General features: G+C 39.2%; 1 protein-coding gene and 1 pseudogene across 1 annotated transcript; both read right to left on the bottom strand.

The window, feature by feature from the left end:
- Positions 1 to 4528: 4528 nt before the first annotated feature.
- LOC122238062 lies at positions 4529 to 5015 on the bottom strand (annotated as a pseudogene).
- Positions 5016 to 8581: 3566 nt separating this feature from the next.
- Positions 8582 to 10237, bottom strand: TCIM (transcriptional and immune response regulator). Its single transcript, XM_007097055.3, has one exon. The coding sequence runs from the start codon at positions 10161 to 10163 to the stop codon at positions 9840 to 9842; it is 324 nt and encodes a 107-aa protein (XP_007097117.1). The 5' UTR covers positions 10164 to 10237; the 3' UTR covers positions 8582 to 9839.
- Between the last annotated feature and the right edge of the window lie 9655 nt (positions 10238 to 19892).

The following is a 19892-nucleotide window of genomic DNA, read 5'->3' on the forward strand; positions in this document are numbered from 1 at the left end:
TTCCAAGAGGCAGGTAAGTGAAAATAAGGCCATTAGGTGGGGCCCTAATCCAACGTGACTGCTGTTCTCATAAAAGGAGAAGAATAAGACACAGAGAGGGAAGACCCTGTGAAAACACAGAGAAAAGATGGCTATCCACAAGGCAAGGAGACAAGCCACAGAAGAAATAAACCATGCTGACACCTTGAGCTTGAACTTGCAGCTTCTAGAACTGTGAGAAATACATTTCTGTTGTTTAAGGCACCCCATCTGTGGTACTTCGCAATGGCCACCTTAGCAAACTAATACAGGAAAGAGGTATTATCCTTGTTTTATAGATGATTAAGTAAGGCTGATAGAGAGAGTAACCAATTTACTCAAAATTTATGTACCTAACTAGTAAATGGCAGAGGCAGGATTAGAAGCCAGCTCTTCCTACACCCTCCACATGGCTCTGTGTCTCTTTCTGTTGTCTACTACACCACACGTTGAATGATCTAGCCATCTGACAGCCAAGACCACTGCTATGAAAAGTTGGGAGAAGCTGTCTCTCTTTAGCACACTACCACCTTAGGAAGCTTTCTCCTTTACCAATTTCAGACGTCCTCTTATCCCTGGTTTCAATCTTCCTGTTCTCCCACCCACTTTCCCCTTAAAATTAAAACCACGTTATCTCAGTGGAGGATATTTGCTGTTAGGAAGAAAGTGTTTTATTAAGTGCTTGTATGCTAAGTTATCAGTGATTGTTGGTGATTAGTGCTAAACCTTCCTTTTTTAAAGACTAACATTAAAAAGAATAATTTGCCTAAGAAATGATTTCTTCAGGATAGCAGGCAAGTAGTAAATATATTTATGGAGGGGGGCAGGGGGAGAAAGGCCTTCTATTCATTTGGAAAATGTATTATTATTGCTAAGTTTATGTGCCTTATGGAAGTTTAGCTAATGGGGATCAGGGGATTTCTTAGAATTTATGAGCAAAGGGAAAATTATGGTATTTGATTAGATGAGAAAGAATAGAAATAATGTATTACAGGATAAGGTGTTAATCATATCTTGAGTCAACAGTTAGTTTAGTCAAAAATGTATCGAGGTCTGCAATGTTCATGGGGAGACATGGGTGATATAAAATGAGCCACATGGTCACACTGCACACAGTTGGTGACTTTAATCCTAGGTCAGTGGTTCTCAATCTGATTTTGCAGCAAAATCACCTGGGGAGTGTTTTAAGAACAGGAATAGCAAGTGACCAGCCCCAGAAATTCTGAATCATTAAATCCAGGGACCTGGATTTTAAAATGTTCCCCAGGAGGTTCTGATAATAGTAGGTTTGCAAACAACTGCAGGCAGAGCTGTTCTACATTTATCAGTCAGGAAAGATACTTCTACACAGCACTTATATTTGCTGTGGCTCCCATGGCTTTCTGGGATCTGTGGGATTCTCCAATATTTTTCAATGATAAAGCCTGGGCATAAATAACATGGACAAATTGCAGAAGAGTAAGAAGAGAAGGTAGTGACAGGAAGCAGATTTTCTCCTGGCAAAACACATATGTATCAAAGTAGACAAATATCAGACTGAAACTCAAGGAAAGAAATCACAAAGAAGATATGGAAGCATTAGTCTACACACAAGGCAATTATCAAAATTCCAGAGAAATTATACTTTCCTCAACATATGTTCTTACTTGGACATGATTTTTCAGTGAAGGACAGAGTCAATATAGTAAGAAAAACTTTAATGCCAAAAATCAAACCCTCTTTAAGTCTTCTTTAAGAAATGTCGTCAACGGAAGATCCAACTGTAACATAAGAAATGGTCTCCTCAAAAAACTAAAAATAGAACTACCCAACGACCCAGTAATTGCACTACTAGGCATTTATCCAGGGGATACAGGTGTGTTGTTTCGAAGAGACACATGCACCCCCATGTTTATAGAAGCACTATCAACAATAGCCAAAGTATGGAAAGGGCCCAAATGTCCATTGATGGATGAATGGATAAAGAAGATGTGGTATATATATACAATGGAGTATTACTCGGCAATCAAAAAGAATGAAATATTGCCATTTGCAACTACATGGATGGAACTGGAGGGTATTATGCTCAGTGAAATTAGTCAGTCAGAGAAAGACAAAAATCATATGACTTCACTCATATGAGGACTTTAAGAGACAAAACAGATGAGCATAAGGGAAGGGAAACAAAAATAATATAAAAACAGGGAGGGGGACAAAACAGAAGAGACTCATGGAGAACAGAGGGTTACTGGAGGGGGTGTAGGAGGGAGGATGGGCTAAATGGGTAAGGGACACTAAGGAATCTGCTCCTGAAATCATTGTTGCACTATATGCTAACTAATTTGGATGTAAGTTTTAAAAAATAAAAAAATAAAATTAATAAAAAAGAAAGAAATGGTCTCCTACATCTGACATTCTCTGCAATTAACTGTGGAACTTTGTAAGAACACCCATTACTGGGCCCAATGCCCAGAGTGATTGGGAATAGGAATCTGTATCTTTAAAATGCTATAGATGAGAGGCACCTGGGTGACTCAGTCAGTGAAGTATCCAACTTCAGCACAGACCATGATCTCGCAGTTCATGAGTTCAAGCCCTGCGTCCGGCTCTGTGCTGACAGCTCAGAGCCTGGAACCTGCTTCAGATTCTGTCTCTCTCTCTCTCTCTCTCTGTCCCTCCCCACCTCACACTCTTGTCTCTCTATCAAAAATGAATAAACATTAAAAAAATTTTAAATGCTATAGGTGATTGTGATTCTCACCAACAGTGGAGGCTGTCTCAGTGACTCCTTCATTGCATGGATGTGGAAGAGATAGTCAACTATCACCAGCTGGCCCAGCATGGGCACCCACAACCAAAGAAGAGGTAGGCTCTTCAAAAACATAGATGGATCCACCGAAAGTTATTTTCCTCACATTCTGCCTTCGGAACCATGATTAATGATCAAAACTTTTTAATTACCCTTTTGTTTGATTTAAGAGAAATTCCTGCCACACATAGAATACTGTTTGATCCAGAAGGAAGTCCTACCATGTAAGGCATTAGAGTTATTATTTCCCATTTATGTCAAATCTGAAATCTGGAAGAGGTCACAAACATGGTCCAGTCAGATCTAAGTTTTTTCCCCTTACAGATGAAATCCAGAGATGGAAAATAAATTTGCTTAAGGCACAGTTGTGAAAAACCCCAGAACCTCTGCCTCAGTCTGGTGGTGTTGGCTCAACACCATGCTGCTGCCCACAGACGAGGAAATAAAGGCTCAAGAACACAAACTGACTGTAAATGGTATTTGTATGTGTGTGTGTGTACATATGTGCACGTGTGTATGTGTGTATATATGTGTATTTGTGTGTGCATGTGTGTATATATGTGTATTTGTGTGTGCATGTGTGTATATATGTGTATTTGTGTGTGCATGTGTGTATATATGTGTATTTGTGTGCATGTGTGTATATATGTGTGTTTATGTGTGTATATGCGTGCATATGTGTATATGTATGTGTGTATGCATACATGTCAATGTGTGCATGTATGTGTGAATGTGTGTTTATGCATGTGTATGTACGTGCACACATATGCACACAGAGAGCCAATGTTCATAAGGGGGAGGGAGGAGAAAGGTGGCTACAACAAAACTCTTTGACTCCTCAACAAAAGTATTTCTGACTTTTTTGAACCACTGATAAACCATATTGGAACAGGATGTCTATTTCCAAAATTCTTTAAGATAGTTTTGCTAATACATAACCAACCAAACCACTGTCAATGGGTACATACATTAAAATAGAACACATTTGTGTATATCAGTAATAAACACTTAAAATATCTGGAAACTTTGTAGAAAAGTTATGTAAGTGAAGAGAGAACTTAGTAGCCATTTCTTTATAATATCTGTTAAACCATAAGACTGTTATAAGGTCAAACATAGTTTAAAAATTTAATTAGGGAGGGGCGCCTAAGTGGCTCAGTCAGTTAAGCAGCCGACTTTGGCTCAGGTCATGATCTCACAGTTAGTGAGTTCCAGCCCTGCATCAGGCTCTGTGCTGACAGCTCGGAGCCTGGAGCCTACTTCAGATTCTGTATCTCCCTTTGTCTCTGCTCCTTCCCCGCTTGCACTCTGTCCCTCTCTCTTTAAAAAATAAACACTAAAATTTATTTTTAGATAAAAAAAATTTAATTAAGGAATATACTAGTTTCAGTTTCCCCCAATCTGGCCTCCCAACCCTTTTCTTCATTATCCCTTCTATTTCGACCTCAGCTTCCACATAATTGCCGATTGATTACCGAGCCACAAAGGTCCAATATGACTTTGCACTTCAGTAGACCAACAGCGAGGCAACAGAGTTCTGGAAGAAATCAGTGTAAAATCTAACTGTGTATTCAGCTGCTAGACAGAGAGTGCATTCTTTTTCTTTCTTTGTTTTTCTTTCTTTCTTTCTTTCTTTCTTTCTCTCTCTCTCTTTCTTTCTTTCTTCTCTTTTTTTTTGTCGTACATTGTTTATTAGGTAAGAATTTTACAAGAATTATTTTATTAGTGGTAATGGCAGATCTGAAGAGTATTGTGTCTTCTCTTTTCCGCATAGTGAAAACCACCAATGGTGTGATAGAACTGTCCAAGGCCATGGCTCTCATGGTCTGCAGATGTCAGCCTTTCCATCTTCCTGAGCTTGTGGACTGGTTTGGTGATCCACTGGGTGTCAGGCTTTCTTCTGATAGCTTTATGGAATGGATCAATGAGGATAATCTCAAAGAATTTGTATGTGGAATCTTCACTAACCCAGCAAGAATTCAGGACTCTCAGAGTCCCACAATGGCATCCAGCTCTCTCCTCTGTGACAGGCTGAAGGCTTTGGGCAAACTTTAGCTGGATAACATCATGAAGGACAGGCTTGCCATAGGTCCCACCCTTAGGGACTGGGCGTTTGTGGCCACCACATGGCACACGAGTCCAATAAATGGACTCAGACATCAGACTGCTTCTTCCTCCATAGATCCTGGATGTACTTGTAAGCTCCCATCTTTGCTTACCTGTGAGATGCTGGCTGCAGCCAGACAGAAAGAAGTATATTATTTTTCAAAATATTAATCATACCTTTTCCTAGGGTCTGATGCAGAGTAGTTAGGCAGTAAATGCCACTCTTCTATTTAAGGTCCTTAAAGATTCTCTATTACCTTCAGAATAAAATTAAGACTCAAGCTTGTCATTTAAAACCTAGTTGCCTTTTTAATTATTGCCCCCAAATGCTTAGGCCCCTGCCATACTGAACTGCTTAGAGATTCTCAGACAGTTCACACTTTCATGCCTTCTTTCCTTTGCAAACACTATACCCAGATACTGAGATCAAATTTTCCCTATCTACTCTCCTTACTAAATCCTACATTGAAACTTCTCCATGGACTCTTCCAGGATCTCCCCAGATTGGGTTAGATTTCCTCCACTTCTGCTATCCCCCAAACACACACAGGCAGAAACCCCCCTCTCCACACACACACCTGTGTTCTCATAGCACCCTGTTTATTAAACTTCTGTTATATATCTCACTGCTTTATATTTATTTTAAAATATTTTCTGGTTCCTCCGATAAGGAGAACAGGGATCTATTCCAATCATAGGGACCCACACATATGGTGCCTACTATATTTTTGTTGCATGAATGTATAAGATATAAACCTAATTCCACTCTACAACTCCTTATGTGCAAGAAAGGGAGTAACCAAGTAACATGCTGTTTTGGGAAACCCTTATGTGGACTTTAGAAGGGTAGATGAGGTACTATGAAAGGCCATGTAATACCTTGGCTGTGGATTAATTATTTGTTTATTAGACTAGGCTTTCCAAGGGAACATCAATTGCATCCTCTGACTACCCTCTAACAATGGGGGAAATAGTAGGCACTGTTATACCCTGGGCCCCTTTATCAATAAATCCCATCTACTGGAGGCTCCTATAGATATAAACCCTCTTTGCTATGGGCCATAGTGATGAACACAGGAGCTCTTCCCTGAGGGAATAAAATCATGAATCTACAGTTTCTGATTTCCCTCAATGAGCAAATGGAGACCCAAAATGTTGACTGACAATGGGAAGAGATGTTACATGTGATCTTTTGTTCCAAGTGTTAACCCAGGTGTTATTTTAACTGAAGACTTGAAAGGCTACATCTAAGACTCTTTGATACAATTAAAATGAATAAACTATGGGGGTGCTTGTGTGGCTCAGTCGGTTAAGTGTCTGACTTCAGCTCAGGTCACGATCTCACAGTTCATGGGTTCAAGCCCCGAGTTGGGCTCTGTGCTGACAGCTTGGAGCCCGGAGCCTGCTTTGGATTCTGTGTCTCCCTCTCTCTCTGCCCCTCCCCTGCTCATGCTCTGTCTCTTTCTCTCTCTCAAAAATAAGTAAATGTGAAAAAATTTTAAATGACTAAACCATGAAGTTCCCTGTATAGAGCAAGTGCCAAATAGACAAGAGTCTCAGAGCAGATAAAAGTGATTTCTCAGAGGCCATGCCTTCCTGTCTTTCTGACTTACTAGCATATAAGTGATTGTCATTTCATAGGAAAAAAGGAGGAGCTAAATTTCTCCTAGAGAAGCAGTCTACCTAGTGGCTGGAAATGAGGATTTGGAGCAAGTCTCCTTGGATTTGATTCCTGGCCTCCTTAGCTGTGTGTCCTTGAGCATGTGACTTCGTCTCTCTGTGCTTCTGTGTCATTACACCATACACATAAGCACATGCATGCACACACATGCTCTTATGTCATGGTACTAAGTGATTCAATGCATAAAAAGCACTTTGAAAATTGCGTGCCAAATAGTAAACACTTAATGAAATGTAGTTGTTGTTATTATGATCCTAATAATACTAGTGTTACTAAGGAGCTATTTCACCTTTGCTGCTTTTGCTTTTATATCTTCTATTACAATGAGGTGTCTTTAGACATATTTGGCCATCCCTGTGCCATTGAAGGTTTTCTGAATTGAACTAGTTCTACCTGTTCTTTTTTTTTTTTTTTTTTTTCAACGTTTATTTTATTTTTGGGACAGAGAGAGACAGAGCATGAACGGGGGAGGGACAGAGAGAGAGGGAGACACAGAATCGGAAACAGGCTCCAGGCTCCGAGCCATCAGCCCAGAGCCCGACGCGGGGCTCGAACTCACGGACCGTGAGATCGTGACCTGGCTGAAGTCGGACGCTTAACCGACTGCGCCACCCAGGCGCCCCAGTTCTACCTGTTCTAATGATGTTTATGTACACCTCACATTAAATGATGAAAGCATTATGAAGCTAAAAATCACCCTTTTGTAATCACATTGATTCTGACTTTTGTTATCTATGAAGGAGAAAAACAGCATGTTTGTGCAATAATCTACTACAAGAGTTATTCTTGTCCACACTATTGTGGATTGTATCCCAATCGCTTTTAAATGTGTTTCCCACGTTATAGTCTTGCAATAAGAAAATAACGATAATATATTGCAAGAAAACTAAGTTAATACATGCTAATTTGCAGAGTGGATAAGACAAACATTAGTCTCTATTGAAAACCACAGAGGCAGAGTATATAGTAATGCATCAGTGCAATAAATTCAAATTTTCAACTATGTTCAGCACCCAAGGTATGGGTAAAGTCTTTAAAAAGAATATAAGCCAAACATTTTTATAGGAAACAGGGAGTATGATTCTGGAGTTAGTTACGAAGTTTCCTTCCCAAGTCGTTCTTTAACGTCTTTGGAGGATTAATTCTAGACAGACAGTGAAAATGTGTCATTGACAAGCCAGATCAGAGGTAGGAAGCTTATTCTTAGCATGTGAAAAGAAGACTTTAGGTGAGATCATTAAGCAAGCTTAGTTTGCAAGCATGTGGAAATAAGGTCATGGAGCAGAAGACTCCTTTACAGTCTCTGCTCTGGTAACACCAAATACCATGACGAGCTGAGCCTTCCACCTGACAGCCTTCCTCTTTTATTCTTCATTTATTTGGATGTCATGGATGTCTTTGCAAATCTGATAGAAATTATAAATACTCCTTCCAGAAAAATGCGCACACACACACACACACACACACATTTCTGCATATTAATTTGTGGCTTTCATGGATGTTCTTATGTAAAAAATTCCTTTTTAATGGGGTGATTTTATATTATCTTCAGTAAACTTACCCATTGACATTTGAAAATAGATTTGACCATTTCATTTCCTTTTTAAAAATTGATCATTTAAAATTGACTTGTAACTCTCCCAGAAGATTTTAAATTATTCACTTATTATTCACTTGTTTTTTTACTACAATCAGCAAATTTCAGAAACCTCTGTAGACATTCTAAAATGCCTAATTTCTGGGAAATTTTGTTTCTGTGTGCTAAGAAAGTGCAGCAGGCATTGATGTATGCTTTCTTAGAAAGATTTTATTATAATTTTATGAGGAAATAAAAATGGCTGTAATGTTATTCCCATATTGGTCTATATGGAATAAACATTGATAACCCACATAATCTTGATCCTAATTTGGACTCCAACCCCAAAATATACTGTTTTGGAAGAAATAAATGTGTATATATATATATATACATAGTCTCTATAGACACAGAGGAAAAATTTCAAAAATATGGTGAAAAAGGTTTTTTTAAAAATCACTCTCAATGGACATATAGACAGCACTTGATGAGGCAGTGAATGAATTTCTGTCTATATCTCGTATTCTAAAGTTGGGACAGAGAAACTTCTTAGATATTTGAAGAATTTGTTTTGAAAGTTTGACAATTAATGTAAAGCTACTCTAAAAGCATATGTTGCTTTTAGAGCAAAATCCTTACAAAGGTTCATAATAGTTTATAATAATAAATATTAACCATCCTACTTTTTCCTTTGAGACCAATCATCACAGACCAAGAGCAGCTAAGTTTATAATAATTTATTACAGTTGCATATCATTTGTTTTGTATAATAAATTATAGAAACCATAGCATCTTTATAAACTATTTAGTATATCATACTCCCTTCCTAATGCTTACTGCAGTAACTGTAAGAAATCTAATTAGATTATGTTTTAGCATTAGAAGATAAAAAAATTATAAAATTTTTTCGCAGTACTTTGGATTTATGAAAGACCCCATTATTTTAACTTTTGTTTAACCAGTTTGAAATGTATATAAACTTTTTATAAACCAGAAGGTGGTCTAACTGAGCTGCTAGAAGTATTGCATAATTTGTAACTTACACCCTTACGGTGCACTTTTTCAGGCACTGTAAAAAATGCAAATAAATAATCAATTACTGATCTCTAAAAAACCTATACCAATAGACAACATTGAAATTTGGCAACACTTTGAACACTCAAATAAAAAATTTAGTAAACATCGGAGCAGAGTATTCTCTCTCCCCGTTTCCCCCTCTCCCTCCTCCCTCTTCCTACCCACTATCATTATGGAAAAAAAAAAAAGTTCAGGTTGAATTTAAGTCCTAGGGCCTGAGAAAGAGACCCTGGCTGCAGTTCTTTTATCTTCAGCCTTAAGAACCCATAACAGCCAGCGTTCTGTTATCTTCAGCCTCAGTCCTCATTACATCTCTTCAGACTCTTCTCCTGACACCAGCATCGGTCCTTTCCCGCAGGGAGAGTTTTCAAATCCTTGTCGAAAGCATTTTGTTCTCCACTGTAACAGCACAGGCGTGAAATTGGTTGGAGTCTTTGTAACCGGTTTGTTCTGTTCCTTTCCAGCCTCTGCAGTCCTGATGGAAGAGAAGCTCGCAGGGCAGCAACAAAATGCTGCATGTGTTAGGGTCTCTCGAACCCTCTCGGTCTTTAAATGTCTATTCTTGGATAATGTCCTTATCCATCCTCTTGTCCTCAGTGAACTTTGATAGAATATTTCCGCAGTTTCAGAAATTGGAAAAGCTTGTCTTTCGTCCTCTTCTTCAGGGCCATCAGGGCTCGTGTTTTCTCCTCCAGATCTTGATCTATGGCAAATATGATCTTAGCTCTCTCCTCCGCTTTCTTGTCCCCAGAGTTTTTGAAAAGTCTCTGTAGAGATTCTTGGTCTATGTTTTCAAAGATGTTGGCCACGGCTTTCTTCCGCGAGGCTGTATCGAAGTGATAGCCGTGGATGGAAGGGCTCACGCGCAGAGAGGTGGACATGGTGATGGTGGCTTGGTGGCTTTGCCTTGCTTTCATCGACGTGAGGATCTTCGGGAATTCGGCTCCCGGGCTCTCCAGAGAGTCTGTAGCAAAATCATTCCGGGACTGCTATTTAAAGTGTGAACAAAAGCTCCAGGCTCAAATTACACTGGTGACATCAGAGTGATCTCAAGGAAGAATAATCACAGACAAGTTTAACAGTTGAGTTGCCAATATCCTGTTCTTGTGCAAAATGTCAAAAGCTGTGCTTGGTGATAGAGCAGGGATGTGGGGATTTCTTTTTACCTCATCTGTGGCAAATAGGATTATACTGGCTTGGGTCCTTCTTTTAAAAATAGCCAAAACCACGGAAGGGCAAAGATAAGACACAAACAACGTGGCTTAGACTCTCAAAATCTTTCCCAACAACAACCGAAACAAAGGCTTCTGTTAACCACAGGAAAGTTTTAATTCCTGAAGTCATTAGAGTGTATTCCAAACATTTGGCAGCCCATGCCTGCGCCCTTTGGACATCCCCATCCAGGGCCACTCCACAGCTGCTGAGAGGAAGCTGAAGAATCAAGGACATCAATCTGGAGTACATCTGATTTTAAAGGGGAGTTTACCTACAAAACGCTTACATGACACACCCTGACACTGTGACCTTTCTGAGACTGTGCACAAGAGCTAATCTGTAATCACTGAATAAAACTGTAATTTATTACTCTTTATTTTTTTAATATTTTATTTTTAGGCAATCTCCACACCACCCAACACAACCCCAAGACGGAGACTCGAACTCACAACCCCAAGATCAAGACTCTCTGGCTCCACCAACTGAGCCAGCTAGATGCCCCAATATTGTAATTTGATAGTGACAGACAATATCTCCTTAGGTTTCTGCATGTATCAACAACAGTACCTATCAAAAACAAAAACAAAAACAAAAACAAAAACAAAAACGTGGGGAGGGAAATTCAATCAGGTGCTTTACAAATATAGTACTCAAAGAAATGAGCTGATTTTTTCCTTTAGTATTTACTTTGGCACTGCCCAGACATAGAGCAATACCTTTTTCCGGAAGAATTTAAATTTCTCACCTTCCACAATATTTAGCTAGCCAGTGTCCCCACTGATGTGTGGAACACCTACATGCAACCAAATGGTAGATGTCAACTTCAAAGGGCCCTAGAGACTTCTCTGTGTGAACTTTCTGCCTGAGCTACAGAAGCAGGGCTGAACTTCATGAGTTTCCTCTCATTAGTCAAATCAGGTCTAGAAAATGCACAAGAGGAGAAAGTATGGGGAAGACACCTCACTAGAAAATTAAGTTAAACTAGGGGCACCTGGGTGGCTCGGTTAGGCGTCAGCCTTCAGCTCAGGTCATGATCTCACAGTCTGTGACTTCGAGCCCTCCATAAGGCTCTGTGCTGACAGCTCAGAGCCTGGAGCCTGCTTTGGATTCTGTGTCTCCCTCTCTCTCTTCCCCTCCCCTGCTCATGCTCTGTCTCTCTGTGTCTCAAAAATAAATAAAAACTTCAAAAAAATTTAAAAAAAAGAAAATTGAGTTAGACTCTTCGTACATATCTATTCATTCACTCACTCATTAATTCAATCAATATTTATTAAAAGTCTACTTTAGCTAGAAGAGTTTTAGGCATTGGAAATATAACAATTAGCCAAACTAAATCAAACAAACTGAACCAAACAAACAAAAATCCCTACCTGACCTTAATGGAGTTTACATTCTACCAGGAAATAGATAATAGAATATACATTTATAACCTAGATGATGTCAGAAACTACTACCTATTGTGGATAAAAGTGTGGCCAAGTTGTACCGGAGAGGAAGGGGAGGGTTGAAATTTGTACAGGATATTCTGGGGCAGTTTCTTTTAATGTGACATTGTACAGAGACTGGAAGGAGGTGAGGGAGTTAGCTGTGGAGGCATCTAGAGGACAGGTGTTGTGGGCAAAGGGTACAGCAAGTACAGAGGCTGGAAGATAAGAGTGTGTCTGAAGAGTATGGAGAATGGTTGGGGACCAGTGTGGCTGGAGCAGACTGGCCAGAGAAGAAGGGAAGGACAGGAGGTCAGGAGGAGACACCAATGGGGAAAAAGGCAAGGAAAGACTGAGTACAACCCGCAAGACTCTTTTCTGGATTGAGCTTTTACTCTGTAGGACATGGGTAGCCTTGGAGAATTTGAACCAGAAAAATGACATGATTTCACTTATAATTTAAATTACTTCTTAGTAGAGGATACATTTTTTAGGGAGACAAGCAGGGCACGAGGAGCAAAACGACTGGTGATGTGGCTGTCAAAATAATCCAGGCAAGAGATGATGAAGGTCCCCACTAGCTAGGTCAACATGCAGGTGGTGAGAGCTGATCAGATTCTGGGCATGTCATGAAGGCCAAGTCAACAGGATTGCTGAAGGCTCTGATGTGGGGAACGGAAGACAGACAGGAGTCCAACATGCTCTCTTCCTGAAGGATGCTTCTTTGAAAGACGTTTCTAGGTGAGCTGGTGTTCACCCCCTGGACGTGGCCGTGACTGCTTGTTCCAGCTTTCCCGTGGAAGAACCTTATGATCTGCTGCCTATGGGTTGCCTATGGGCTTACCAACATATGTGGCACATCTTTGTGGCTATTAAAAATATACTCATTTTCCTCACTGTTAAAAATAGTTATTATTATGTCATCAAGGATTTGTACTGAATTTTCCTAGGTGCCAAGCACAGTGCCAAAACATTACACAATCCACCTTCATTAGGGCTTTGCCACCCTTCTCGTGCTATGCTCTTTCTTGAGACCATTTGTATAGAGCTCATGCCTTTATTCCCTACTAACTGATTACTCTCAAATTTTAATTCCAGCATGCCATTGTCTTCTGAGGTATATACTCATTTATTTAACTAAGTGATCAATACAAATAAATGCAAATGTGGTACAAATAGCTGTTCAATTATCAAAGTCAGAAACCCAGCTATAATCTCTGATTTCTTCCTCTCTTTTTTTCTCCTATCTAAACTATCTAGATCTCTCTTTGTCTCTGTCTCTCTCTATATATATACACACACACATATGGCTTAGATGTATATAAATTGTATCCAGAAAATACTTCTCAAATCTATCCACTTTCTCTTCATTGTTTATTTTTTTAAATTTTTTATGTTTATTTATTTTTAGAGAGAGAGAGATAGAGCATGAGGGGGGAGGGGCAGAAAGAGAGGGAGACACAGGATCCAAAGCAGGTTCCAGGCTCCGAGCTGTCAGCACAGAACCTGACTCAGGGCTCAAACTCATGAACCACAAGATCATGACCTGAGCCGAAGTCGGACGCTTAACAGAGTGAGCCACCCAGGCACCCTGTCTCTCCATTGGTTAGACAAGCTTCCATGTGGTGGATGCCGCTGTGCACAACCTTTATCTCCATTTAAGGTTTCCCCAGATGCTCTGCTGTCAGCCTTCTTCGGGGACTGCCCCCACTGAAGAAGGTTACCCCCCCCAACCCCCGGTGCAGCTGCATCTAATGACTGATCAACATGAGGATGTAAAGTCCACTTCCATGACCCCCATGTCTGAAGGGTCACGCACACTACAGAGCATCTTTTAGGGTCAGCTGAGACCTCCTTCTGCCCAAACCTGTTTTTTTTTTTTCCTATCTGTAGGCACTGGTCCCAAGAACACTCCATAATAAATCACCCGCTTGCTCATCCCCTCTCAGGGTGTGCTTCCTCAGAAGCCCCGTCAGTCTATGACAGCCTGTCTTCTGTCACCTGGACTAAACCCAACTTCTTTCCTGGCATTCCTGATTTTAGTTCTGTCCTCCATTCTCTACAAAGCACCCAGAGAAATAGTTTCTAATAAACAATCTGGTCAGACCACTCTTGCTTTTACTCTTAGGATAAGCCCTCAAATCTTAACATAATCTTTCTTTTAAAGTTTATTTATTTATTTTGAGAGAGAGAGAAAGAGAGAGAGAGAGAGAATGCAAATGGGGAAGGGGCAAAGAGGGAGGGAGAGAGAGAGAAGCCCAAGCAAGTTCTATATGGTCAGTGCAGAGCCCTGTGTGGGGCTCGAATTCAAGAATGGTGAGATCATGACCTGAGCTGAAATCAAGAGTTGGATGCTTAACTGACTGAACCACCCAGGCATCCCCTTAACATAACTTTTTTGAGCTTGATTTGCTCTGGTTCCGACTACTTCTACAACATTACAGTTCGTCACTCTCCCCCATGCTTTTATGCCTTCCAATTCCTTGATTACATCACACTTATTCCTCCATGGGTCTTTGCACATATTTTTCCTCTTTCTGGAATGTTCTCTCCTACATTTTACCTCAGCTAGGTAACTCCTCTTCATTCCTAAAAGCTACTTGTTCAGAGCGCCTTCCCTGTCCTCTGGTTCTTTTAGACTTAGATAGATCAGTTCTCTTTGCCAAAGTACCATTTACCATTCCTTAGTAGCACTTGCTACAGTTCTGAAGCATACATTTGTTTGTCCAAGTATTCATGTAAAGTCTAGCTCCACTGGAGTGCCTGGCTGGATCAGTGGGAAAAGCATGCGACTCTTGATCTTGAGGTTATGAGTTCTAGCCCCACATTGGGTATAGAGATTACTTAAAAATAAAATTAAAAAAAAATAAAGTCTAGTGCCACCATGAACAGGGATCAGATTATTCTTCCTCATTACTGTGTCTAAAGTTCCTGGATCACTTAATATTTCTTCATAGTAATATTAAATAACATGTGTGCAATTCTATTTGATTCCATAACAACCCTTTATAGTAGGAACTATATGAAACTATATGCAATCCTCATGCTATAGATAAGAGAACTGAGACATTGACAACTTGCTCCCAGTTTTAGGTGAATAATGCACCCCTAAAATGTCTTTGTTCTAATCCCTGGAAACTATGAATATAGGCAAAAGGAAACCTTACACTGCAAAAGGAACTTATATGACGAAAGGAATTTTGCAGGTGTAAATACATTAAGATCTTGAGATGGAGAGATTATTTTGCGTTATCTGGTTGGCTTATGTAATTACAAAAGTCTTTACAAAAGAGAGAGAGAAGGATGCTATGTTGCTACTTTAGAAAAAGTTGGAGGAAGGGGCCATGAGCCAAGGAAGGTAGACAGCCTCTAGAAGCTGGAACAGGCAAAGAAACAGACTGTTCTCTGCATCCTTCAGAAGGAACACATCACTGTACATGCATTTTAGACTTCTGGCCTCTTGAACTATATGATAATAAATTTGTGTTGTTTAAAGCCCCTAAATATGTGGCAGTTTGTTACAGTGGCAATAGGAAACTAATTTCGTCTGCAAATCCTTCATCTCTGATGAGACAACTCGAATCCAGGGCTATTTGACACCAAAGCCCATGGTTCTGAACTCCATACTGCATTGCTCTCAAATCATCCACAAGCTCTGGCACTGAAAGGCCTGAATAACGTTTCTACGTGACACTGAGCAGTTCTCCTTGAGTGTTGCCTAGAAGCATTCAGATGCAGTTGAGAGATTAAGGAGCTTCAAAATTGTTCAGAGGGCAAGACCATCTACAGGGAAACAATGTCAGTTTCTGTTTCCCAGAAACGTGATACAAGCCTTAAGGTTATAATTTGCTGATGGTCTTTGCCAAAGGTAAATCCATAAGTGCCTGGAAAGCCTTTTACTGCTGTCACCCTGTCCCTTCCCTTCTTTGTATAAATATTGTCAGTGAATGATGTGGACAACAGGATCTAAAAAAATTGCTGGTAAGGATTCCCAAATTGCCTGTGAATGGAACCACATCATATAGACATCTTACAGAATTTTTGCTTTCTTCAGTAAAGACAGGATCTAATGAGGACTGCTTAAAGAAAGTACTTGTGAGCATGCGTAGTTTTCCAGTGTTTTTTCATCATACCAAGAGACTGAGTTTCTGTTTGCCAGTAATACATGTGCTTGGCTGGCTCTATGTCTGATGAAGAGATTTGTGAAAATGAGGACAATGAGTGACCTGTATACCTAGTGTTCTTTGGACAATGCCTCAATGACTCTTCATAACAACGCTAAAGGCAATTATTATTGACTTCCATTTTCACCACAAACAAGGAATTGGGCTGAACAACCTGCCTAGGGTAAGTGGTGAAAAGGGAACTCATTTGCAAATGCTTTTTAGCCCCCAAATCTCTTCCAGGAAGGTTTTCCTGAACTTTTGCTGTGTTACTTGCGCCTCCTGTTTGTATCACCAAGGTTTACCTTTTTAGATAAAAAGTTATGACTTGCGGGGAGCCTGGGTGGCTGTGTGGTTGAGTGTCCGATTTTTGATTTGGCTCAGGTCATGATCCCAGGGTTCTGGGATCGTGCCCTGCATCATGGAGGCTGCTCTCTCTCCCTCTGCCTCTCTCCCCTGCTCACGCTCTCTCTCTCTCTCTCTCAAAAAAAAAAGTTAGGACCTATTATTATATTTATTAAAGCACTGAAGATATAAATGCATAGTGACTGGTACATAGAATGTATCCAATGAATATATACTGAATTATTGCCTGAATAAGTGAAAGAAAGCACACAAAATTTACATCAAGGCTGCCTTTGTCTACCAACTTACCTCCCTAGCAACTTCCTGAACACGAAACGTAGAATGGCCAGCAACTGGAACTTTATGTTTTATACTTCAATCAAATTACCCCTGGACATTTTTGTTTTGGCAACAAAAATTTCTCACAGCATTGTAATTTACAAAGTGCTTTCACATGCATTATCTCATTTGACTTTCACAATATCTCTGGTATCATTGTCCCTATTTTACAGATGAGAAAACTGAGTATAATAGAAGTGAGATAAATTTCCGCAATCTTGGAGTTAGTTAAATGACATAGCCAGACCTGGAACTTCATTTTCTGATCCTAAATCCCATGGTTTTTTTTTTCCTTACTATTGTATAGCTTCCTGATTATGTTCATTATTTACTTATTTCTTATAGTTTGAAAATTCTACCAAATTGTCTTTGATTTTCTTTTTCGTGTATTTGTTCAGTGATTTATAGGTTCATTTACACAAAAAGTGTTGAATACTTACTATGTGCCAGGTAGAGTGCCATATGCTTGAGGGATGCATTGAGGCAAGTGGACATGATCCTTGTGTTTGTGGAACATGAGGTCTAGGGAAGAAAAGAGACTTTAGATAAATAAGTAAACATACAAGATATGAAGACCATTTTTACAAGTTTTAGAAAATGAAAATCAGGTCATATAAAGGAAGAAACAAGGTGAGGCTTCATTTCAATTGTTCAAGTCATAATAAGATTTTCTTAAGAAGATATATTTAAGCTGAGACTTGAAGTAACTATTGCAATTAACAAGCAGAGGAGCAGGGCAAGGAGTTTCAGATGCAGAAAAAAGTCCTGTGCAAAGACACTGAGGTAAGAATGAGTTTGAAGGGCAAGAAAACAGACATTAAAGACAATGCAGGTTGGAAACAAACCAACAAGGAGATTAGAGAAAGGCAATATTAGATTTGGTAGACAGGCTCCAAATGCTGTACAGGAGAGTGTTGAAAGCCATGTTAAAGATTTAAAATTTCATTCTAAGTCAATGGGCAGTCTTTTAAAGGTTCTAAGTGTGGAAGGGGAACTGCTGGGGCTTATTTATTTATTTATTTATTTTTAATTATTTTGGCTTTCGGGCCATCAAAGACAGCTAAAGACAATTATTATGGTTTCAGATAGTAAGCAGATTATTCTCAATGCATTTGGGAAATGAACTTTAAGGGACTTGGTGGTGAATTGGATAGAGAATGGGGTAAGTGTCAAGAGTTGCTCCCAGGTTGTCCTGGGTTCCTTGGTGGGAAGACCGAAAGGGGAAAGGTGAAAGAGGGCTTGGATTTGGGAGAAAGATCCAGAGTTCCATCATGTACACAGTAAATCAGCATGCATGAGAAACCACCAAAAAGATAGCTGAAATGCATGAATCTAGAACTCAGAGAAGAGTCTAAAATGTAATTTTCATTCTTTATCTTTTCTCAGTAATAATTGTCAAGAAATCAACACTGACTGCAGCTTTTTTTCTTATACCACTTATGCATAAATCCAGAACCCAGCAATGCCTGGCACCAAGTAGACTTTCAATAAATAGTTATTACATAACTATTACATAAGAAAAATACTGAAGTCTTGAGAGGGCTAAGCAGACACAAAAATGAAATAGCTGCTCAGTGGCTGTTGTTTCCTGTGATATAATGTTGAAGTCTTCTACATTTTTCTGTACTTAACAGCTGAAACGGTGGTCATCCTCTTCAGTTATAGTTTTAAGGGTCTTTATTATATTCCATATTTTTTATAAGACCTATTCTAGATTTCCATTCCTTTGATGGTTGTGGTTAATCCCTTTCTAAAATTAATCACCAAACATTTTTGTTCCAGTACATCTTATTACATATATCTTCAATCTTTAATTATTGCTGATGAGAAAGAATGACAGTTTTATTTAGAAACTTTAATTCTGAAATTTATTTTTGGATCATGGAGAGGAACTAATTATAAATTCTGGAGAAATACCAATTTAAAAAAAATAACAAACTGAGGAAATGCATTTTCAAAACCTTTCAGTCAAAATATGGGGAAAAATCCACAACTTTATTGAAGAGAATTATAGCCAAGACCATTTTTAAAAAGTGCTTCTTTGTAAGTGATGCTTTTGCATGTGAAATGAAACAGCTGTCTTTGCTTAACCATCAGACTATATTTGCAATGTTTCCTAAAAAAAGAACTGAAGATAAGCTTTTCTTTTTAAAAATTTTAATTAGTTGTTCAGATTCAGATATTGAGCTCCTGGTATTTATAGCTTCTTTAGAAAGAAAACAGTTGTGAACATAAACTAACATGTTTTTCCCAGGAAGTGAGCATGAGATATTTTTGAATATTTATAGTAGCATGTGTGTTTCTATAATCTATGACTAAAGCCAAAATAAGTTTTCGTGAACCACCTCCTCCCACTCCTAGCTCCCACCCCCTCAATGCGTGCTTCTGGCTGAGAGTAGTGACGTTGGCAAGTTTCATTCTTTCTCAGACTGGAACTATTAGCAGAAGGGGGACTGCTTGCATGGGCTTCCCAGATTTTGTAAGTCATGTTGCAAAGAATACACGTGGTCACTCCTAAAGCTCCTCCTCTCTTTTCTTTTCCTGAGCAGGGTGCAGTCACATCTGGCTCCTCTCCTTGCAGACCGGCCTCATTCTGTATGACTTGCCAAGAATGTAGAGGGCATAAAGAGAAATCTGGTCAGTGAAGGCTCTCAATGTCAATGAGGGACAATGGGGCCTCAGAATTCTTCATAATGTGAAGCAAATTCTTACATCCGGTTTGAATACCCAAGGGTTGTTATGCAGAAGAAAAATTAGGCTTGTCTGAAAAGTGCCTATGGGTGGAAATAAGGCCAATACAAAAAGTAAGCTCCAGGAAGACCAATTTTGATTTGGTACAATACAGACATTTATTCAAGGAGAGAGTAAACAGTGAGAACATTCAATCAGGGCCACCACTTAGCAGGCATTTATTGTAGAGCCATGTAAGTAGTGGGAATAAATCAATACTTGTTCTTATTTATTTTATTTTCATACTCACCAAGTTACACAGACATATAAAAGTATGTAACATTTTTGTTTCCATTATTATACATGAATATATATATATATAGATGAACATATATATGAACATATATATATAATGAGCATATATATATATATATGAACATATATATATAAATGTACATATATAACTAAAACACAAATTCCAAAAAGACAA

Source organism: Panthera tigris, chromosome B1, assembly GCF_018350195.1.
Source record: "Panthera tigris isolate Pti1 chromosome B1, P.tigris_Pti1_mat1.1, whole genome shotgun sequence".
Taxonomy (NCBI): Eukaryota; Metazoa; Chordata; class Mammalia; order Carnivora; family Felidae; genus Panthera; species Panthera tigris.